General features: G+C 46.4%; 1 protein-coding gene across 3 annotated transcripts; it reads right to left on the reverse strand.

Annotated features, from left to right (window-relative positions):
• Window positions 1-1,712: 1,712 nt before the first annotated feature.
• On the reverse strand, window positions 1,713-23,900 carry smg7 (SMG7 nonsense mediated mRNA decay factor). 3 transcript variants are annotated; one of them, XM_047589795.1, is made up of 24 exons: window positions 23,786-23,900; window positions 22,677-22,708; window positions 21,604-21,721; window positions 20,228-20,360; window positions 19,261-19,432; window positions 18,658-18,729; window positions 17,852-18,002; window positions 17,638-17,773; window positions 17,391-17,553; window positions 16,729-16,888; window positions 16,577-16,647; window positions 14,994-15,054; window positions 14,719-14,838; window positions 13,374-13,797; window positions 12,033-12,174; window positions 10,855-11,249; window positions 10,492-10,697; window positions 9,318-9,465; window positions 9,019-9,168; window positions 8,218-8,304; window positions 7,454-7,604; window positions 6,266-6,436; window positions 4,621-4,781; window positions 1,713-3,961 (listed from the first exon to the last, which is right to left on the reverse strand). In XM_047589795.1, the coding sequence occupies exons 1-24, from the start codon at window positions 23,809-23,811 to the stop codon at window positions 3,848-3,850; spliced, it is 3,564 nt and encodes a 1,187-aa protein (XP_047445751.1). In that variant the 5' UTR covers window positions 23,812-23,900; the 3' UTR covers window positions 1,713-3,847. The 3 variants fall into 3 exon arrangements, with proteins under 3 accessions (XP_047445751.1, XP_047445752.1, XP_047445753.1); XM_047589796.1 differs by lacking the exon at window positions 9,019-9,168; XM_047589797.1 differs by lacking the exons at window positions 8,218-8,304; window positions 9,019-9,168.
• Between the last annotated feature and the right edge of the window lie 720 nt (window positions 23,901-24,620).

Below are 24,620 nucleotides of genomic sequence, written 5' to 3' on the forward strand. Positions count from 1 at the left end.
TTTTGTCATAGAGTCAGACTGACTTCAGTCACTGTGGTACGTAGACACGGTGAAAAACACTCGTACAAAAACTGTTGAACTGTTTCTCTATGGAAGACTGAACAACGGCAGCTGAACGAGGCTTGAGGTTTCCCCCATCAACCCTCTGTGGCTTGTTTGAAGAGATGAGAGCTTTTATCTGATGGGAATGAACGTCAGGCTGATGTCACAACGTTTACTTTGATGTTTAAATGTAGGTCAACAACTGCAGCTTTTTCAGAATCTAAATTAAAGATGAATTCAGTCAGAATATAAAAATATAGAAAATATTCACTAATTAACATTTTCACTGCATGAATAATAATTTTATTTTAGTTGTCACAGTTTTCAGAATATGTCTCATCATTTTCTGCAGGAAAGTCTTGGACCAGACTATTTCCTGGTCCAGAGCTATTTCCTGAATCTAGGACAGAGACTATATAATTTTGTGGACGACAGTCATGAAAACACTTCATGTTTCTTGGTAGTTCTCCTTTTTCTGTGCAAATTAAAAATGTGTCTAAAAAAGGTGGATGGAAATAGACCAGATTAAAACTGAAAGAAGACATGTCTTGTTAGAACTATTTACAGAGAGTTAAATTATTATTAATTATTAGATCAATGGAGTTTAAACCTCTTCGTTTATTTATTTATGGTGTGGAAAACAGAGTTTGATGAATTAGTTCCAACACCTATATTAAATCTGTTCATTATACACCCACTGGCCACTTTATTAGGTACACCTGTTCAATTACTTGTTAACACAAATATCTAATCAGCCAAAAACATGCTGCAATACAAAGCATTTATTCATGTAGAGGTGATCAAGACAACTAACTGAAGTTCAAACATCAGCATCAGAATGAGGAAGAAAGAGGATTTGAGAGACTTTGAACATGGTCTGGTTGGTGGTTGTTGGTCTGAGTATTTCACAAACTACTGATCTACTGGGATTTTAACTCACAACCATCTCTAGGGTTTACAGAGAATGGTCTGAAAAAGAGAAAATATCCAGTGAGCAGCAGTTGTTGATGTGAGAGGTCAGAGGAGAATGGGCAGACTGGGGGGTGGTCATGGTTTAAATGCCACAGCCTACCTGAGGATTGTTGCTGACCATGTCCATCCCTTCATGACCACAGTGGACCATCTTCTGACTATCATGTCAATATGGACCAAACCTCTGAGGAATGTTTCCAACACCTTGTAGAAAGTCTGACACCAAAAATAAATGAATAAATAATGTAAACTAAACCTCCTGTCTGCTCACGGCCAGTTCATTAGCTACACTAGTGAATTCACTTCCATCCAAATAATGTTGAGTTGATGGAGAAACAGCGTCTGAGAAGTGATTGACCTGGACATCTGCAATGGATCTCTACCTACAACTGGATCAGACCCAGGAACAGGAAGGATGGAAGGAAGGAAGGAAGGAAGGATGGAAGGAAGGATGGAAGGAAGAAAGGAAGGAAGGATGTCTCTTATTCAGGTTCATTTCTAGCAGTGGATGAATGAATGAGTTCAGGTTGTAGTCTTTAATGGGACCAGGACTCACTGTGTGTTCACACTGACCAAATAAATGAGGTCACATTGGTTCCAGACCACCTCCACATGTGGACTGAGACCAGATCAGGGTCCAGACTGGGACTCTAGAAACCAGATCAGGGTTTTTGATCAAATGAGAGACGAGGACAGAGTGAAGTCACCGTTAACGTTTATTTAAAGGCTGATTCTGAAGGTCTACAGAGAGACAGGAACACAAAAAGCCTCCAAGTCAAACTCACATCTGGACTTGAGTCCTCGATGCTTCTGGCCCAAAGTCGTCCTCACGTTCAACAATAGTTTATCTTTATTATTTTTCAAATACATTTCGTAAATGCGACATGAAAAGCACGATCACACAGAAAATAGACACGTCTCTTTGTGAAGAAAAAAAAGAAATAAAACCAAACACAGGCTGTGAACGACAGCAGAGAACTGAACTACTTCCTGCTTCCTCTTCTTCGTTGGTACCGCACAGGGCTGCGGCTTCCACTGACGCCTAGAGAGGTCAGAGGTCAGCTGACACCGAGCCAAGGCTGAAAGCACGCAAATAAAAACCAAGGCAGGAACTTTACACGAAGGAGCAGGAACCACCGGGAGTTCATCCGGGAGCTGGTTTTAGTCGAGAAGCTTCTTCACGTTCAGATGAACCAATAAAAAAATATAAATGTTTCCATCAGTCGACCGGTTTATTCTCCGGTTCATCAAGTGCCGTTTTTTTATTTAGTTTCTCTTCATGACAAACAGAATATTTTTAGCTTCTGTGTCCGATTAATAATTCTTTAAAAGAAAAAAAAACATTATTGAGATGAAATGAGGCTCAAAAATCAAAGTCCTCATTTTAAACATTGGGAACTGAGGTTTTGACTTTGAGTTCGTCCGTTTGTTAATTTATTATTTTCTTCACTTTGTTTGCTGCGGCTCATTGTTCAGATTTCAGGCTTCGGTTTCAATTAAAAGTTGCTCCCGCTCATAAAACTCCGCCCACACAAGCCCCGCCCACACATGCCCCGCCCACAGCCTGGTAGTGGACACAGCCCCCTTCGGCCTGTGGTGGTGGGACGGGACGGGACGGGGGGGGACCAGGGGGACGGGGGGAAGGCGTCAACACAGCTGCTTAAAACCAGTAAAAAGGCAGAACATGAACCAAAACAAAAACAGTAAAGAAACAGAGTAAATGCAGGTTAATTAAGCGAGCAGGGTTACACCTTTAGTCTCCTCTTCATAAATTAAGGAGAGAAGAAGAAGAAGAACACCGAAAATATCAAAGCAGGAAGCCAATAGAGCTAAAACTGCTACGAACAAATCACAAAGTACAGTTTCTTGTTAATATCTGCGTCTCTTGAAGCTAACAGTAATACTACCCTAAGATCCACAGGGTTCTTGTATTGGATTTTTTTATCTTTTTTTTTTGTTTTGTTCCTAGCCCCGCCCCCTTTCCCTCCCCTCCTCCCACGCCGTTCCAACTTCTGTCCACTCGCCGGCGTCTCTTCCTTCAAAAGACGAATTCTCGGCTAAGACTCGAGGTCCGTTTAAAGCCCAACTATGGCAATATATAGTTATTTATATATTTATATAGTCGCACTGGACTCTGCTCCTCCTGCCTCCAGCCAGAGAGAGAGAGAGAGAGCCTCCTCCTCCTCCTCCTCCTCGGTAATGAGAGTGAATGGAGATCAGAAATCCGGTCCATTATTGTGATTCCCCCCCAAACCCCCCGTTGGTCGACCACCTGAAACCCGACCACTGCTCCGTCCTCACTCTCCCACGACCCCGGTTCAGTCTGTGGCGACGAGGCGCTAAAAACCGAGCAGACGTCCGGGAGGTCGCTCATCGTCTTTTTTTTTTATTTTCAGACCAAAACTATGAAGGAAGGAGTTCGTTCTTTCTTTCGTTCGTTCGTTCTTGCAGATGAGAGGAGTGGTGGAGATGTGGTGGTGGTGGTGGTGGTGGTGGTGGTGGGGGGTTCCTCAAAGTTCAGATTCCCGCGGGTCGAGGGAAACCCTGCGGATGAGATCCCACGCCCTCCGATCCAGGAGGCGCGTCACCGCTCCTCGTCAGCGAGGGGGGGGTGGTCGTAGGGGGGTGGTGGTGATTCAGCCTCGTCGGGGGTCACGTCGCCTCCCCAGCCTCCACCGTTTAATTTCACCTTTGATTTGGAGCTCGTCAAACTTCTCTGGTTTCTCTGGTTTTGTCGTCATCGTCCCCCCCCCCCCTCCTCCATTCACGTTTTCTCCTGGTGGTGGGTTCTTGTTGACGTCCGGACACAAAGCGCCGCCTTCCCGGCCGCCGTTCAGTGGGGGGGGTTCATGGCGCCGTGGCCTCGCTGCTGCTTCTGCTTCTGCTGCAGGAGGAGCTGCTCCAACGCCGACGGGCCCGGCTGCATCATAGAGCTGGACCAGATAGACTGGAGGGGGGAGGACAGGGGGGAGGACAGGGGGGAGGACAGGGGGAGGACGGGGGGGAGGACAGGGGGGGGGGGACGGGGGGGGAGGACGGGGGGGGAGGACAATATTTCAGAACACGTTTCACTTTGAGGACAATCTGTCTGAAAACTAGGTAATTAATTAAGGAAGGAAGGGAGGAAGGAAGGAAATGAGGGAGAGGAAGGAAAAGGAAAGGAAGGAAGAAAAAGGGAGGGAAGGAAAAAGGAAGGAAGGAAGAAAGGAAGGGAGGAATGAAGGAAGGAAGGAAGGAGGGAAGGAAGGAATGAAGGAGGAAGAGGAAGGAAGGAAAGGAAGGAGAAGAAAGAAGGAAAGGAAGGAAGGAAGAGGAAGGAAGGAAGGAGGAAAGGAAAAATGGAAGGAGAGGAAGGAAGAAAGAAGAAAGGAAGGAAGAATGGAAGAGGAAGGAGGAAGGAGGGAAGGAAAGGGAGGAGAAGGAAGATGGAGAGGAGAAGGAAGGAAGAAGAAGGAAGGAGGAAGAGAAGCAGGAGAGAGACAATAGTGGAAGGTGAGCGGGTCGGGTTGTGAACGAACCCGGTCTGAAATCGTGATATGTAAACATGAAGCAGAGCATGAACGTGTAGTGACACATCGTTGGGAGACAAACCAGGAGGAGACGAACCTTGAGGCTGTCGAGCAGCACGGTGGAGGACGACTCCTCCATGGGAGACTCCTGGTTGGTCCAGGACGTCCCCGTGGACCCGGCCTGGTGCCAGCTGGAGTCTGAGGACGAGGAGGCGGCGGCGGTCGGGAGGTAGTCGAGGCCGAACCCACTGACGCCTCCTGGAGACGAGAACCAGACTCAGACCAGCTGATACAACCCGGTTCACACGGGACCAGATCTACCAGGGTCAGTCAGAAACTACCGGGGACCCACGGTTATCACTGGTATCACTGGTTTCACTGGTATCACTGTGTTATCACTGTGTTATCACCGTTATCACCGTTATCACTGTGTTATCACTATTATCACTGTGTTATCACTGTGTTATCACAGTTATCACCGTGTTATCACCGTGTTATCACTGTGATCACTGTGTTATCACTGGTATCACTGTTATCACTGTGTTATCACTGTGTTATCACTGTGTTATCACTGTTATCACTGTTATCACTGTTATATCACTGTTATATCACTGTGTTATCACTGTGTTATCACTGTGTTATCACCGTGTTATCACCATGTTATCATCACCGTTATCACCGTTATCACCGTTATCACAGTGTTATCACTGTTTATCACTGTGTTATCACTGTGTTATCACTATTATCACTGTGTTATCACTGTTATCACTGTTATCACTATTATCACTGTGTTATCACTGTTATCACTGTGTTATGACCGTTAGCACTGTTTTATCACTGTGTTATCACTGTGTTATCACTGTCATCACCGTTATCACTGTCATCACCGGTATCACTGTGTTATCACCGTTATCACCATTATCACTGTTATCACAGATATCACTGTCATCACCGTTATCACCGCTATCACCATTATCACCGTGTTATCACCGTGTTATCACCGTGTTATCACAGTTATCACAGTTATCACAGATATCACTGTCATCACTGTCATCACTGTTATCACTGTTATCACCGTGTTATCACTGTGTTATCACAGTTATCACAGTCATCACTGTCATCACTGTCATCACCGTTATCACCATTATCACCGTGTTATCACTGTTATCACAGATATCACTGTCATCGCCGTTATCACCGCTATCACCATTATCACCGCTATCACCATTATCACTGTGTTATCACTGTTATCACTGTGTTATCACTGTGTTATCACCGTTATCACTGTGTTATCACTGTGTTATCACTGTGTTATCACTGTGTTATCACCGTTATCACTGTTATCACTGTGTTATCACTGTGTTATCACCGTTATCACCGTTATCACCGTTATCACTGTGTTATCACCGTTATCACTGTGTTATCACTGTGTTATCACTGTGTTATCACTGTGTTATCACCGTTATCACCGTGATCACCGTGTTATCACCGTGTTATCACCGTGTTATCACCGTTATCACTGTTATCACTGTGTTATCACCGTTATCACTGTTATCACTGTGTTATCACCGTTATCACTGTGTTATCGCTGTTAACACCAACATGTGACGTATCTAATATGTTCACACAGATATAAATGCAGTGACTGATTTAATCACTGGCTCAGTCAGACATGGTTCAGTGACCAGGAATAAAGGACGAGGATGTGGTTTGTGTTATAATGTGTGTGTCTCTAGACTCACCGGTCTTGTCCGCCTTCCAGCGGTCCACCACCCGCCGGTCCCGGCTGTCCGGGGTCCCGATGGGTCCGAAGTTGGAGAAGGGCATGGCCCCGTGGTTGTGGGTGGGGGGGGAGGACGGCAGGCTGCTGGGGTTGGAGGAGTGAGGGGATTGGCTGGCCGGGGTGGAGTGGTCTACAATCAGAGACACGTGGACACGGAGACATCAGAGCTCAGTAACCATCATCTGTCAGGTTATAGCAACTATGCTAATTAGCAGGTAACACAAAACAAGACAACAAGGATAAATAGAGACAACACACAAAACCCGCACACAGGCAGAGCACCTAACATATATACAGAACACACAACACAATATATAAAATATATACACACACACACACACATATATACATATACACACACACACACATATAACATATACACACACAACACATATATTACAACAATATACACACACAACATACACACACACATATAAATACACACACACACATATATATACATACACACACACACACACACACACATATATACATATACACACACACACACACACATATATATATACATATACACACACACACACACACACATATATATACATATACACACACACACACACATATATACATATACACACACACACACGTGTATATATATGTGTATATGTGTGTGTGTGTGTGTGTATATGTGTGTGTTGTGTGTGTGTGTGTGTATAGTGTGTGTGTGGTGTGTGGTGGTATTGTGTGTATATTGTGTGTGTGTGTGTGTGTATATACGTGTGTGTGTGTGTGTATATATGTGTGTGTGTGTGTATACGTGTGTGTGTGTGTGTGTATATGTGTGTGTATATATATGTGTGTGTGTGTGTGTGTAAATGTGTGTGTGTGTGTATAACAGTAGTTCTTTGTACGTTGGGTCCTGTATGTTAGTTCCCTCTTTGCTGGGTGGAGGGGGAAGGAGGAGGAGGAGGAGGAGGAGAAGAGGAGGAGGAGCAGGAGGAGGAGGAGGAGGAGCAGGAGGAGCAGGAGGAGGAGAAGAGGAGGAGGAGCAGGAGGAGGAGGAGGAGGAGCAGGAGGAGGAGGAGCAGGAGCAGGAGCAGGAGGAGGAGGAGGATCAGGAGGAGGAGGAGGAGAAGAGGAGGAGGAGCAGGAGGAGGAGGAGCAGGAGCAGGAGGAGGAGGTGTACCTGAGCTGGCTGGAAGAGAAGGGGACCACGGAGTTCCCTCAAACAGGGAGTAGAGGGAGGCCTCCTGGTGCATCATGGGAGCGTCGGGCTTGGAGCTGGGGGGCAGGTTTTTGCCGTAGGCCTGACTGAAGATACTGTTCTGGTTGAACTCCTGGACACAAACACACACTCAGTTCATCACACGCTGTGCGCCCCCTGCTGGACCAAACACTGAACTACCGCTATTCAGAAATACACTTCACAGACTTAAACTAATCATATGTTTTCAATATGTTGATTTACACAAGCTGAAGAAAACTCATCTAATCAAACTCATCTATATATATATAAACACTCGTTCCTCGTTCACTGAAAGAATATATACGATATATTTAATGTGTCATTTACATATACATATATATATAGATTTGACACTGGATAAACAAAGGACCTGAATAACTCACTTAATATTATACAAAATAAATTAATAATAATGAACATAGAATAAAAGGAGGAGCAGGAGGAGGAGGTGGAGGAGGATGAGGAGGAGGAGGAGGTGGGGGAGGAGGAGGAGGACGAGGAGGAGGAGGAAAAGGGGGAGGACGAGGAGCAGGAGGAGGAGGAGGACGAGGAGCAGGAGGAGGAGGAGGTGGTGGAGGAGAAGGAGGAGGACGAGGACGAGGACGAGGAGGAGGATGAGGAGGATGAGCAGGAGGAGCAGAAGCAGCAGGAGGAGCAGGAGCAGAAGCAGCAGGAGCAGGAGGAGCAGGAGGAGGAGGTCTGACCTGCATGGGGAAGCCGGCCATGGGCAGCAGGGAGGAGGTCTGACCCAGGACCTCGGAGCCGCTCTCCATCCTGTTCTGGTTCGGCAGCTGCAGAGACAACGGACGAGTTTCTGAAAATCAGCTCCATGAATCTATTTTAACTCGTACGTGGAAAATAAAAACAGGAGCCTCGTCTCTGAAACCACTTTACACCCGACGCTGAAGAAAAACCAGTCATTCAGACGTGACTTTAAGGAACCAGACGGAGATTTACGGGTTTTAAAGGACTCAATGTTTGGGGAGTTTGTAAAGAGACAAAGTGTTTTATGAGATTTAAGCAGAAAAAGTTTTTATAGCAAACAAGGACGTTTTTGTCCTTAATGAAGGGACAGTAAATTAAACCGAGGGTTGAATGTGCTTTAAATAAACCTGTGTGATAGCGTCTGTACATAGAAGCATAAATACAGGTAAATACACGTTCTATCTTATTATTATTATTATTATCTACAGCTGTGTTATTATTATTTATATCTGGCTGCAGGTTCAGCTGAAATCATTAATGTCTGTTCACACGTTCTAAGAGGCTTTAAACTCAGATCAGACGGTCACTGCTGTTTCATAAGAAGGTGTTAGAGGCGGTGAACATTCAGGCTGGGACGGATGGACGGATGATGGAGGGACGGATGGACGGAGGGATGGACGGATGGATGGATGGAGGGATGGATGGATGGAGGGATGGACGGGGGGGGGGGTCAGCAGGGATGAAAGGATGATGAATGAATGAAGGCAGACGAAGGAGGAGAAGACAGAAGTGCTACATACAAATATATTTGGTCCAGGAGCAGAGCTCAGAGGACCGGCCAAGGCCTGGAAGAAATCAGGAGGCTTAGAAAAGACGAGCTCCTCCTCCTCCTCAAAATCTGCTAGAGTTTTTAACAGGTCGGGAGGTAGAAGAGGCGAGCTCTTGTTGTCCTATGAGAGACGGAGAGGAAGGAGGAAGGAGGAGGGAGGAAAGAGAGGATAAAACCAGAGACAAAGAAAGAAGGGACGCCAGTGAGACCGAGGTGAAGAGAAGGAAAGAAGCTTCGTCTCATTAAGGACCGGCACTAGTCCCAGCCTACCTCAAAGGGGGGTCCCCTGGACCCGGCGGGGGCGTCCTGCTCCGAACACATGCCCCCTGGTGGAGGCCTCCTCATCCTGTCGGCCACCACGGCCAGACCCTCCCCCATCCGGTAGGAGGGCTCCCAGTAGAAGTCAGGATACTTGGAGCTGCACAAGCATTAGACACAAGTAAGAAAACAGCATCAATGATTCCCAGGCACAGACACACCCCCCCCCCCCCCCCCCCCCCCCCCCCCCCCCCATACACAGCCCCCCCCACATCTAAATACACAGGACTAGAGCTGTGATTGGTCGTCTTGGTAACAGTGTGTTTCCTCTTCACTATTTAAATGTGATTGTTTATACCATCAGCTGGAACATGGAGACACTGGGTAAACTAGCTAATTAACTAATTAATTAACTGACTCATTAACTGATTAATTAACTAATGAATTAACAGACTCATTAACTGATTAATTAACAGATTAATTAACTAATTAATAGATTAATTAACTAATAAATTAACCGACTCATTAACTGATTAATTAACTAATGAATTAACAGACTCATTAACTAATGAATTAACAGATTAATTAACTAATGAATTAACCGACTCATTAACTGATTAACTAATTAATTAACGGACTAATCAACTAATGAATTAACAGACTCATTAACTGATTAATTAACCGACTCATTAACGGATTAATTAACAGATTAATTAACCGACTCATTAACGGATTAATTAACTAATGAATTAACAGACTCATTAACTGATTAATTAACAGATTAATTAACTAATTAATAGATTAATTAACTAATAAATTAACCGACTCATTAACTGATTAATTAACTAATGAATTAACAGACTCATTAACTAATGAATTAACAGATTAATTAACTAATGAATTAACCGACTCATTAACTGATTAACTAATTAATTAACGGACTAATCAACTAATGAATTAACAGACTCATTAACTGATTAATTAACCGACTCATTAACGGATTAATTAACAGATTAATTAACCGACTCATTAACGGATTAATTAACTAATTAATTAACCGACTCATTAACTGATTAATTAACCAACTGATTAACAGATTAATTAACGGATTAATTGACAGACTCATTAACTGACTCATTAATGGATTAATTAACCGACTCATTAACGTATTAATTAACGTATTTACTTGATCTTCTTGTCCATGGAGGACAGCGGCGGCTGCTGCTGGTGCTCGTAGAGCTTCAGCGGGTCCTGGGGCGCCATGTAGAAGGTCTGCTGGGGCTGGGGCTGGGTCTGGGGCTGCTTCAGGGACATCGGGATGGGGGACATCTTCTGGAGACTGGCCTGGGCCTGGTTCCACATCTGAGCCGACTGGTCCTGGACCTGCATGAACTGTCCCACCAGACACGGGAGGAAGCATCAGTTACCATGAGGACATCTGGACCGAGCCACCAACCGCGTGGTCCAGTGGTTCTGGCCCAGTGGTGGGTAGAGATCTATCTAATCTGGACCACTGAGGGTCCTGGTCTAGTGGGTGGGGGGGTCTGACCTGCTGCAGCCCCGGGTGGTGAGGAGGACTCTTGCCCATCCCCACCTGCTGCCCCGGTTTGGTGGGAGACTGCTGGTGCTGCTGTCCCATGGTCTGGACCTGGAGCTGGACCGACTGCTGCGAGGGCGGCTGGGGCTGGGGCTGCTGACCCTGGGGGGGGCCCTGGGCCGAGGCCCCCGGCCCCTGACCGGGCCCCGGCCCCGAGGGCCTCTGCTGACTGTAGGGGATGTGGGACTGCTTCCCGGCCTGGACCTGGGTCCCAGACTGGGTGTGGACGGCCGGCTGGAGGAAAGGTCCGGGGACGGAGACGCCGGTGGAGAAGGTGAAGCCCGGGTTCACCTGGAGGCCCGGGAACGGCACCGGGGGAGGGATGACGTAGGCCGAGGGGGGGAAACCTGCAGACAGAGGGCGGGAGACACGATTCAGGACTTCCTGTCACATGACTCATCACTTCAAGTTAATAACAGTCACTCAAAGTCGTCGTCTCTTTCTGGTTAGTGAACGTCTTTTAGTCCAGATTCTATCCAGCGCGTAACGTCCCTCCGCTCTGCTGCGTCCCCTGCGACGTCCCCTGCGACGTCCCCTGCTGCGTCCCTGCTGCGTCCCCGTAACGTCCCTGTAACGTCCCCTGCAGCGTCCCCTGCAGCGTCCCCTGTAACGTCCCCTGCTGCGTCCCTGCTGCGTCCCTGTAACGTCCCTGTAACGTCCCCTGCAGCGTCCCCTGTAACGTCCCCTGCTGCGTCCCTGTAACGTCTCTGCTGCGTCCCCTGTGACGTCCCCTGCAGCGTCCCTGTAACGTCCCTGCAGCGTCCCCTGCAGCGTCCCTGTAACGTCCCTGCAGCGTCCCCTGTAACGTCCCTGCAGCGTCCCCTGCAGCGTCCCCTGCAGCGCTATCATTCCGTAGCAGTTGTAGTTTAGACGGAGCCGTTGCTAAACGTGCTAAACGTGCTAAGCTGAACAGAGACGGGACCAGGACAGGAAATCCGACCAAGAATCAACGTAAAACACTTCGGCCCCTTTCAAAATAAAACACGTTATTGCCGCTCACGTAGCCTCACAGCTTCACATCCACATCACGTCACGGCCGAACTGAAGCGGAGCAGCACAGAATCCTTTATGATACGACACATTCTTTTCATAAGGACAGTAGAAGAACGGTTCTACGTAGAGACACCCACCGGGTCGGCTGGGGAGGGGGGGGAAGGCTCCAGGGTGGTGGATGGGGATGAACTGGGACGAGCAGGTGGTCTGGGTCTGGGTGGCGGGCGTCTTCTTGGCCTCAGAGACCGGAGTCTTCCTCAGCTCCGTCTGGGCCTTCACCTGAACCAGAACCAGAACCAGAACCAGAGAGATGAGAGTTCATTCATTAATCTCTGGCTCCAAACGTCTGATCAACACAGGACGTTAGTTACAATATAACACTTCAACCAGTAAAACATGTGACGCATACGTGGAGGTTTCTTTTATTTAAAGAGATATTTATAAAGTCAACAAACAAACAGAAAGAACCCGACATATAAACTTTAAATGCTTCATAAATTTCTTATTTAACTGTTTAAACTGACGCAGGATAAAAAGGGAAAGTTTGAGGGTAATAGTAGTTTAAGTTTAAGGAGGCGCAGACACATAAAAGAAGAAAGAAGTAAGAAACAAAAGGAATTAAATGTTCTCAGGATGAAATGAAGAAGCAGGAACGTTTCCAGCTGCATTTATCTGTGACGTATTTATTCACATCTAACCCGTTATGTCTGTGATGTCATCAGCAGCGCGACCAGCTACTGTTATAACTGATTACACTCACGCATAAAAAGCTGCATCTGGGGACATTTTAGGGGACAGGTTCAACCAAAACGGGGACTGTCCCCAGAAATAAAAAAACAAACTCTCGTCATTCTGCTGCTTCTGTTTGTTGAAGCTTTGCCTCTTCGCCGCCTCAGAGACGGCAGGTTTACATGGAGACGTTTTCACATCAGCTGTTTCCGTGTGAGGTCGTCTCTTCTACATGAACCTGCTGTTAATCTGTTTTACAGGCGAGCGACAGATCAGTGAAAACATCATGAGACGGATCAAAGATGGACGTCTTTCCTCATCTGCCCTAGTTTCTGTTGTTTTTACGTTACGTTATTTGGTTCCTCGCTTCAGTCCGTCTCAGCTTCGATGAATCTTTATTGGACCATTTGAACCAGTTCATTCCGTTTCTATGTTTTCTGTCTCTAAGTGTGAGGTTTTATTTAGCTGTTATTATTAAAAACAAACTCTCCAGATGAGAAAACGCCACTCGGACAGACTGAGCATGCTCAGACAGGACAGGGACTGACTTCACTCACACTTTAGATCGGTTGAAATGTGAACACGTCTCCGTGTGAACCCGGCTCGTGTCTCGTTGTGCAGCGTTTCCCACAGAGTCGTACATTAAAGGTTTTTACCGGCGCTCAGTGAGACCCAGCTCCACCTGGACCTGCTGGTCTGGGAGCGAATGAGCCTTCACGTTCATGTGGCGACTGAATAAATCACTGCACCTGTTTGCCGGCGTCGGCCGTCTTGTCGTGGCCGGTCTTCTTGGTCTCGCTCTTCCTCTTGCCGTCCCTCTTGGCCTCGCCTTTGCCCGCGGCCCCGTTGCCTTTGGGGAAGTCGCGGCGCTCCTTGCTGCCCTCCTTCAGGTGGTGGTTCCTGGTGGCGTCGCGGCTCAGCTCCCGGGGTTTGATGTTCTCCTTGAAGGTGACGACGGGCCGCTCGCTGCTGTCGGGCCACGAGCTCTGCGTCTTCCCCACGGACAGGACCGACTTGAGGCCGGAGACGCCGCCGTCGTTGGACGTCTGCTCGCCGTTGGACGACTCCTGCAGCACCGGCGCCTCCTTCTCCTGCGGCTCCTCGATGGCCTGCTCCGGGATCTCAGAGACGAAGACCAGGACGCCGCTCTCGTCCACTCTGCACTGGATCAGCCTGGGGACACGAGACACCATCAGGAGGACGCCATGCAGGGACGTCAGTGAGAGGACAACATTTAATATTATTCACTTTATAACATGAAAAAACTCCCATTCAATTTAATTTATATGGAGTTAAGACATAAATGAATGAAGACAAACGAGTAGAAGTTCAGAAAGTGTAAAATAAAAAGTAATAACACGGACGAACATGATGAAGACAAACTAGAACAAGAGGAAGATGAAACTTCACAAAGATAAGAAGAGCAGGAAGGAGACGAAGGAGAAAACAAAGATGAATAATAAGGACACGATGAGACAAACTGGTAAAAGACAAGTGAGACAAAGAAAGAAAGGAGACGACGAAGGAAACTAACAGCTAGAATAAGAGGAGAAAATGAAGAGTGATGAAGACAAACGAGAAAAAGGTAGAAGACGAGATGATAAAGAAGACAAAGCGTCTTTTCCTCCTCTTATGTCTGTCTACAGTCTGTCCACCCATCAGCTGCCAATGGTTAAGACACGTATGGGACCTAAATAATTCATTCATATTCTAACTCAATTCACTCAAACAATTTACATCCTAACATTTAATATTATTATTATCTTTGTCTGTAGTTGGGACGTCTCATGTATTTACTGTCCATCTCATACAACAGTGAAAAAACACTGGTTTAGATGATGCCTTCATGAAACCTTGGAAATGAGAAAGTCTGGTACATCGACTGTTTATTTTAGAACTTAAACTAATTTATATTCTGGCTTGTTGTGTTTTGTTTTTTATGATTATTGTCGTTTGTTTGCTTTTTTCTTTTATTCTGTTTTCCAGTAAACTTTCATTCATTCATTCATTCATTAAGGAAGCAGTCATTTCTGACTCGGAGCTCCTTTTTCCCGAGCCGCCTTGAATGCAGCTGCAGCCCAGGTGTCCACTCACCCCGGCTGGTTGTCAGAAACCCATTTCCCCAGACTGACGAGCCTCTGGTGGCGCGTGTCCTCCAGGAGACCGTCCCTGTCCACCAGGATGCCCTGATGTCCCTTAGTGAAGTCCAGACTCCTGAAACATAACGAGACGTTCAATGACCCAGGAAACACCGTCACCAGGAGGAGACGACGGCTGAGCTCACTCCTCTGGACGTGAGTGGGGAGCGTCCACACTGTTAAGTAAGAGTTCAGGTGGATTTCAGACGTTTTACTACGGGTTAAATGTACCTGAGGGCAGGACGCAGGGCTAAGAAACCCTGGAGCTCAAACTCCTCCGGCAGCGGCGTCACTGTGAGGAAACAAAGAGACAGACGCTTCATTCACAGGTTCAAACTCACTGAGGTCAATGAGGAAGCACCAGAATTAGATCCAACCATTAACACGTCACAATCAAGCACTAAGTTATTATTTACACCTGGACTGAACGCTGCAGATGTTACTGTTTCTTTCTTTTTAATCATATTTATCTTTTTTTCTTGTGGTTTTAAGAGTTTTTCTTTGTGACCAACTCATTTGTTTCCCCCGTGAATCATTAAAAACTAAGTTCATACTAGTTTAATCATTTCCTAGTTCCACTTGGTGTGTTTTACAGGATGTTTCAGGCTGGAAACGTTTCATAATTTCAGTCTGTGATAACGTCTCTGATCAGAACCACAGCACACGGAGGGTTTGTTATATTAGGAAAATATCTGTTGATCCATTAATGTAAAACACAGTTATCAGACTAAAATAAACTCAGGTTATGATGTTCTACACTTTCATAAAAAGACCTGAAATGTCAGATGACTGAGGATGATGAGGAAGCAGAACTCATTCTTCACACTTAAAATCCCTTCGTTTTCCCACAAATCAACAGTGCGTCTCATGTATTAAGCGTAAAACACACTTCGCTTCCACTTATCTGACGGTTTTGTTCCACTTAATGTGCCTCATAGTGCATGTTGTTGCAGTAAGTGATTTAGTTTTTCTTCTACATCTGAATCGTTTATTTATGGTTTATATAGGACAGACAGATACTATAAGACTCAGGCTGTTTGGTCAGTGATGTTACACTTTACTGGAAAGTGAAAATAACAACCGAAATAAAAATAAAAATGAAATAGAGAAACGAAAATAAATTACGAAACAAATAATGTTATTGTGCTGGAAAACAATTCACTAAAGGGAAGTGATTCTGAGTCCAGGTTTATAACTGAAACAAACAGAGGAACCTGGTCAGATTAAATATTTACAACCAGGCTGAACTCAGGTTTAATCATTCCCTCGTTCCTCTTCATTTATTTCAGGGGCGTCGACAGAAGGAATTAAACTACTGGTTTAAACTCTGGACGCGTCCAAACGCGAGTTTAAAACGACGCAAACTTCTCCTGAATATAGTCGGAAAACGCTGGAGACATGCATCCATCAGCCAATCAGGACATGAGGTGTCAGTGGTTGCTAAGCAACAGTGAGGCTATATTCAGTCTATGGAGACAGGAGACAGTTTAGAGACATTCAGACATTATTACTGGTTGGACACCTGATAGTTGTGGACATGGTCCTAAATAGTTTTGATGGAAATAGTTGTAAATAAGTAAATGTGTTGATCAGCTGTAGAAATGTCCAGGTTAGATTTACATTCTAAGTTCTAGAAATGGTTGGTTCCACATGTTTGTGGTTTTCTAACTTGTTCCTCCTGGATCTGATGGTTCTAGTCTGGTTTTAGCTCCAACGTGTTCACAAAGAATGAAACCAAACGAGAGGAAATAGAAAGAAAAACCAGTCTGAGGTCTGGACTCTGGACTCCAGAGGGATAATATCCGTCTTCTCACCTGAGGAGCAGGACAGGTCGTCCTCTTTGGGCTGGAAACTGTTGAGGATGGACACCAGCCAGGGCCAGACGCTGAGGAGACAGGAAGAGGATGAGATGAACAGACGTCCTGCGTGTGATCAGGAGGAGCTGGGAGTAAAAGAAGAGACTCACTGCTGCCTCTGGTCCACGGCCGCCTCGTGGAAGACGCTGGGTCTCAGTTTGAGCCAGTCCAGAGACACCTTGATGGCCGGCAGGGGACACTCCCCCATGATCTCGTCCCCACGGTTCTTGTTGAGCAGAACTCGGCTGCACATCACACCCAGGAAGGACACTGGTGGACGGGAGGAAAGACGGGAGGAAGAATGGGAGGGTCAGTGGGTGATGGAAGAAACCTTGATTCTGGAAAATGAATCCAGACAGAAGAAGAAGAAGAAGAAGAAGAAGAAAAAAAGAACCGTGCCGCTGTTGCTATGCAACCAGCCAAACATCCGCATCACCTTGGAAACTGTTTTGCAAGCTGCTTTTCTACATTTAATTTTCCTGATTATAATTATTTTTGATTTTGTTTTAATCTAATCTTATTTTATCGTTGTTGTGTGTTTTTTTTCTTTCTTTAAGAGTGTTTATCTTCATGTACAACGAAGCTACGGTGACAAAGTCATTTCCTTCATGAATCATTAACGTCTAAGCAGAAGAAAAAGAACAAGAGAGGCAGGAGGAGAAGCAGGTGTTGTGACGTTGTGGTGGTTGTTTTGTGGTGGTTGTTTTGTGGTGGTTGTTGTGACGTTGTGGTGGTTGTGACGTTGTGGTGGTTGTGAGTGTGTTGCTCTCACTGAAGAGTCCGAGGAGCTGGAACCAGCTGATCTGCTGCTCGCTGCTGTAGTTCTGGTCGCCGCCGTCGGCCGCCAGGTCTCTGAGGTGGTGGAGCTCAAACAGGTTGATTACGGTGATGTGGACGAGCTGCTGGGAGCTGAAGGCTTTCTGGAGGATCAGCCTCTGCAGGGACAAGACGGGTGGTGGTGGTGGGGGTGAGAACTGAACCCTGGAGTGAACCGGTAGAACCGACAGAACCCTGTTTACCTGAAACTGCTCCTCCAGTTTCTCCCTCAGACCGTCCAGTTTGTCCAGACTCTTACTCAGGTAGACGTGACCATGAAACTTGATGAAGGCCTTGATGAAATCAGACACGCTCCACTTGGTTTTCACCTCGTCACGACTGCACAGACACGGCAGGGGGGGGGGGTTAATACCAAGGTGATTACAGACCAGTCATGTGATGTGTGGGGGGCGTCACCTCTCCAGAGCCTTGGACAGGGCCTTCTGCAGGTTGGTGGACGCCGCTGGGAACGGGAACTTGACGGCGATGCTGCGGCAGTAGTAGAAGATGGTGGTGAGGTGGTCGCCCTTAGAGGAGGCCAGGATGGCCAGCTGATTGTAGGGTTGACCTGCAGGAGACACGGGGATCCAGGTCTTTATTGAGCCCTGATCTGACCCTAAACGCCCTCAGTCAGATAAGAACAGCAGGATCCGTTCACTGTTTGTTGTTGTTAAGATGACTCCATCACACTAGTCACTGACCAACACCTCCATCACAGCATGGCTACAACCACTGGCTCTGGTTCTTCTTCTTTGGTTTTTATCACTTTTCACGCCAAGAAGAAGAACCACAGACCTTCGACTGCAGTGGTTCAGGTTTATGTCAGACCTGAAATAATCAAACTCCTAAAGATTGTTCTTGGCTGAAGCTCAAAACTGATTTTAAAACGGACTGATATCAGACCCGATACCGATCAGGACGTCCCTTAAAAACTACAAACATGGCTGCTACTGAACATCTTGCTAGTTCACGTTCTACGTAGGACTGTGTGGGTAATGTCTCTACTCCATGGAGCTGGTTCTGGTTCTGGTTCCGGTTCTGGTTCCAGGTTTGTTCCTGTTAAAGGGAGTTTTCCCTTCGAGCTGTTCTGGAGGTTTCAGATTATATTTTGTGAAGCATCTTGAGACTTTTTGTTTTGTTTTTTGTTTTGTTATTGACACTATATAAATAAACCTGAACTAGCCTAGCTTAGCACGATGTAAGAGGGGACCTCTGAGACTCACCGTTTGAAGGAACCAGCTGAGCGGCGTGTCGGTAGTAAGACTCCGCCTGGCTGGTCTGGTTACGATAACGAGCTGAAACACAGAAAACATCCAGAGACGCTCAGTGCACATGTTCAGAGCCAAGCAGCTCTCAGCTTTCTTTAAACGCGAGTATTTAACAGTGGATTAAAGAAAGTCCAGTTCTCTACCACGTCTCAAATCAAACTTCCTGGTATCGTTCAGGTCCCGTTAACATTATCTAGATGAAGCATTTCATTTATATCGTCCATGTTTACAGTCAAATGTTTAATTCAGACAGATTCTCATAACGTCTTCCCTCAGCAGAACTGTCCCGCTAACGTTGGACGTTAAATTAGGAACTTAACAGATGTAAATCGCTCTGTTAAAAAAAATGGATTAACCTCAGTTCTGATAAATGTGGCTAAATAAAAGATGCTAACGCTCAGAGCTTTACTGAGAAGTAACGTTAGCCGCATAATACCGCAGCGTTAAAAGGACGACGAGGACTGATCACTAATATTCTCTTGACCGGTCACTTCCTGTTGCTGTGACATCACATCCGTGGCCTACGTGCGGTGTCCCTGTGTGTTAGCGCGTCCTCACCGATGTCTCCCAGGTGGACGAGGCAGTGCTGGCAGATGTAGGAGCAGGAGCTGGGCTGGGGGGTGACGATGGCGCTGCTGCTGCTCTGCTTGTTGCTGATGATGCCGAGCTGGGACGACTTGACGCGACAGGGCAGGTCCACGTTGAACACGGTGCACAACTCCTGCAGCAGCTGCAACACAACGCAGCACACGACACCACAAGTTTCACTGTGTTTGTGTTGTTGGTGACGTGAATTTACAGCAAAAACTTCTAACAAACACAGAACAAACCTTCAAACAACAGATAACACTGACATGGAGTTTATTATCGATGACAGACTAAGGTAGAAACCACATATGAATCATATCCAGAACAAAATATCTAAATGTGCTGCAACTAGTGCCGGGCGGGATATTTATCTTACTACTGTAACGTTGTACTGGTGTATTTTATTACACAGACGGGACCATTTTCAATGAAACTGTCTCTGTCTGAGGTGGTGAAGACGGAAAAGTCCAAAAAATGACGCAGCAGAACGAGAAGCCTTGTGCTAAGAAAAGTGCCGTGTTGGGTGGTGGTTTTTTTTTTTTTATAGGGTGACCAGACGTCCCCCACTTTCTGGAGACAGTCCCTTTTTCTGTCCCCTGTTTAAAGCTGCTCCCGAAAATGTCCCAATTCTAGCGTTTTATAAATGAGGAAAAAAAATGTGGCGCACAGACTCCAGTTATCACAGTAAATGACTTTACAGACAAATATTTATATTAAAATATAAATATGTCAGAATAAATTAAACTGGAATTGTCCCTATTTCTGTCCCTGTAAATGTCCAAATGCTAACTTATTTTACAATATTCACTCATCATCACAGTAAAATAGTTCATCCTTAGTCAATCTTCTGCATTATTATATTATATTATATATATATTATATTATATTATATTATATTATATTAAATTAAGAGGAGGAGGAACCGCTCTGATCCCACCTGAGTGTAGAAGCCGCTGGCCGCCTCCAGGAACAGGGACAGGTTGGCCTGGACCTCGCTGCGGTTTGGGTTGGCCCGGTTCTTGGCCTGGCTCTGCAGGGTGGTGATCTGGTTCTTAAAGGCATGGTTCCACCTGCAGGGGGACGGGGGACAGCATCAGGACGGGACCGGGGGACACGAGAGTCGTGACGATACGCTCAGCTCACTTTGCTTTTAACAGAATGAATTATAACTGAAAAAGATGCTTCAGTTATTTCTCAGACACGTTTCTGAGGTTAAACTGTGCAACACAACACATATATTTTACCCAACAACAAAAAATAAATGAAAAAAACTACATCAGACAAGGGAATGAGGAACAATTAGATGAAGAGACAAGAGAACGGGGGGATGAGGAGACGAGGTGACGAGAGGATAAGGAAACAAGGAGATGAGGGTAAAAGGAATGAGGGGACAAGGAGACGAGAGGATGAAGAGACAAGGAAATGAGGTAGAATGAGGGGACGAGACAAGATGATAACGAGATGAGGGGACAAGGAGGTGAAAAAAACAAGGGGGCGAGACAAAAGGATGAGGAGACGAAGAGATGAGGCGGCTATGGCACGAGGGGATGAGGGGACAAGGAGACGAGGGGATGAGGGGACAAGGAGACGAGGGGATGAGGGGACAAGGAGATGAGGGGATGAGGGGACAAGGAGACGAGGGATGAGGGGACAAGGAGACAGAGGATGAAGGACAAGGAGATGAGGGAATGAGGGAGGGACAAGGAGACGAGGGATGAGGACAAGGAACGATGAGGATGAGGGGACAAGGAACGAGGGGATGAGGGACAAGGGACGAGAGGATGAGGAAAGGAGACGAGAGGATGAGGGGACAAGGAGACGAGGGGATAGGGCAAGGAGACGAGGGGATGAGGGACAAGGAGACGAGAGGATGAGGGGACAAGGAGATGAGGGGATGAGGGGACAAGGAGACGAGGGGATGAGGGGACAAGGAGACGAGAGGATGAGGGGACAAGGAGATGAGGGGATGAGGGGACAAGGAGACGAGGGGATGAGGGACAAGGAGACGAGAGGATGAGGGGACAAGGAGACGAGGGGATGAGGGGACAAGGAGACGAGAGGATGAGGGACAAGGAGACGAGGGGATGAGGGACAAGGAGACGAGGGGATGAGGGGACAACACCTTAAGTGCAGATATATTCCTTTTCCTTGAGTCTGTTTGCTGAACGAACGATATTTAATCTGATTAATCTAAATTAATCCACATCAGCCCTGAGATTAATCTGTTACACCACTAATAATAAACTGTCTCTGGACACGTGGACCAGGATCAACCGTCCAACTACAGCGTCCAAGCAGCTGGCGGAGACTTACAGGTCCTGCTCCACCTTCTTGTCCAGAGCGTACTCCAGGTCCGTCACCAGCATCTTCTGGTAGAGGTCCTGCAGAGCCTGACGGGACGTCCACACCTCTGCCGCCCCCAGCTTCGAGTCTGGACACAGAGAGACAGGTTTACAGGGAATAACTGGACACAGAGACAGGTTTACATGGAATAACTGGACACAGAGACAGGTTTACATGGACTAACTGGACACAGAGACAGGTTTACAGGGACTAACTGGACACAGAGACAGGTTTACATGGACTAACTGGACACAGGGACACAGAGAGACAGGTTTACAGGGACTGACTGGACACAGAGAGACAGGTTTACATGGACTAACTGGACACAGGGACACAGAGAGACAGGTTTACAGGGACTGACTGGACACAGAGAGACAGGTTTACAGGGACTGACTGGACACAGGGACACAGAGAGACAGGTTTACAGGGACTGACTGGACACAGAGACACAGAGAGACAGGTTTACAGGGACTGACTGGACACAGAGACACAGAGAGACAGGTTTACAGGGACTGACTGGACAAAGGGACACAGAGACAGGTTTACAGGGACTGACTGGACACAGGGACACAGGGACAGGTTTACATGGACTGAATGGATGGACACAGAGACACAGGGACAGGTTTACAGGGACTAACTGGACAAAGGGACACAGAGACAGGTTTATATGGACTGAATGGACACAGAGACAGGTTTACAGGGACTGACTGGACACAGAGACAGGTTTACAGGGACTGACTGGACACAGGGACACAGAGAGACAGGTTTACATGGACTGAATGGACACAGGGACAGGTTTACAGGGACTGAATGGACACAGGGACAGGTTTACAGGGACTGAATGGACACAGAGACAGGTTTACAGGGACTGACTGGACACAGGGACACAGGGACACAGGGACAGGTTTACATGGACTGACTGGACACAGGGACACAGAGACAGGTTTACATGGACTGACTGGACACAGGGACAGGTTTACATGGACTGTCTGGACACAGGGACACAGGGACAGGTGTCCACGGAGGACGTGGAGCAGACCTACCTGTCATGTCAGCCTTCAGGGCCTCTGCCTGTCTGCTCGGATATAAACAAAAGAGAAGGAGGTTAGACAGGACCGAGCTAACATGCTAACACAGCATCACTTCCTCCTCAGAGACTAGCCGAGCTAACAGCTAACAGCTAACAGCTAAAGCTAACCAGAACAAAACTGAAACACATTATCCTCATTATTCTCAGTAAGCGTGTTAAGGAGTGAGAGGAAGAGGCTGTGTGTTGTTGTTGTTGTTGTTATGTAAAGTCAGTTATAAGAATTAAATGCTTTCAGTTTCATTTATTTCGACATGTTTACTAATATTAAACATGTCTCATACACTCATACAGTGATTATATTTTTATATCTGCTTTTCCTCGACTGGTAGACGTGTAAATATACATAAGTGTACTTAAATGTTTTATATCTTATATTATTTGTACTCTGCCTTGCTTGTAATATATCGTTCATAGTTGTTTTTCATACATAGTCCACCTATATGTGCGCTGTTTGTGTAAGCGTTGAAAGTTTCTGTGTTTCTGAAAGTGAATTTCCCCATTGTGAGATAAACAAATACTTATCTTATCTTATCTTATCTGTCTGTCATCCAGGTCATGTTATATCCAAAAAAGCGTTTTAAAACAACAATAAGTCAAATTCCATGTTTTTAATGGCGCTTTCTGGACTCATGTAAACGCATTTATTCATATTTAAACATATTTAAACTGACATGTCTCTAATGTCAATAACAGCGCGACGGACTACCGTAATAAATGCTGTTGCGCGCAGCATGCTCACTGGCGCTTCCTATCCGCTACCGTATTAACCGTTGTTGTAGTATATGCGCAACATTTTTTTCCTCATTGGTAAAACGTTAAAATCGGGGACATTTCCCGAGACAGCTTTAACCGGGGGACAGGTCATCCAAAACGTTGACTGTCCCCAGAAACCGGGGACGTCTGGTCACCCTATCTAGCTCTAGCTAAGGGGGTGGTCCCCAGACCAGCTAGCTCCGCGGCTAGCAGCCGAACAAAACAATCCACCTTCGGGGTTAAAACCTCCGCTTCTGGGTGGCCCGGTACCACCGGGGGTTCGGTTAGAGGACACGGTGACTGGCTTACCGTAGGTACTGGGCGCAGAGGTTCATCCTGCCGGATCTCCAGCCTTATTAGACAACGACTGGTCCAGAAGCTAACGCTCCTCCCGCCGCCATCTTGTTCCTGTCTGACCCACACAGGGCCTCATGTGTCATGCGCAGAAGAGCCGATTCTAAGAGCCGATGTCTGGGAGTGAATCAGAAGAACCGATTCTAAGAGCCGGTGTCTGGGAGTGAATCAGAAGAACCGATTCTTAAGGAGTGAGAGCCAGTTTCCCATTATTATTATTTTGTTTACATTTTGCTCGTTTGTCACGGGTGGAAACGAGTCATTTATACTATGTATAATATATATTACTGTGCAGGTTCTCCACAAGGACCCTACGCTGGTATTTACTTGTACCCCATCAGTCTGGTTCACTCTGTAACAACTCCACCCAAACACTAGGCGGCGCTGTGTCCTTTTTAACAGTTAATTTTTGATTCAACTTCCTGCTTCACTTTCAACAATGAAGACTGAAACTTCCAGATAAATACTAAACTATCAATTTGAAAATCTTGGAGAGTGAGAAGCAACCAGAAATGCTAAACATGCTACTACCCAGAGGACCTATCACAGCTCTCGTTCTTGGCGTCGCTGTGATGCTTAGTTGCATTGCATCAGCTATGCAACATGCAGGGTCTCCGTTAATGCAGGAATCTCTGCAACACTTTAGTGCAGAAGCGGAAACTACGCGTTGACGACATGAGTAATACCATCCATCACTATGGGTGGCGCTAATGCACTTCAAATTAACCACTTTGTTATACAACAGAAGAAGACTGTTTGAAACGTCTCCCTGTTGGAGCTGCAGGTTTTT

This window comes from Mugil cephalus, chromosome 7 (genome assembly GCF_022458985.1).
Source record: "Mugil cephalus isolate CIBA_MC_2020 chromosome 7, CIBA_Mcephalus_1.1, whole genome shotgun sequence".
In the NCBI taxonomy this organism is placed as follows: Eukaryota; Metazoa; Chordata; class Actinopteri; order Mugiliformes; family Mugilidae; genus Mugil; species Mugil cephalus.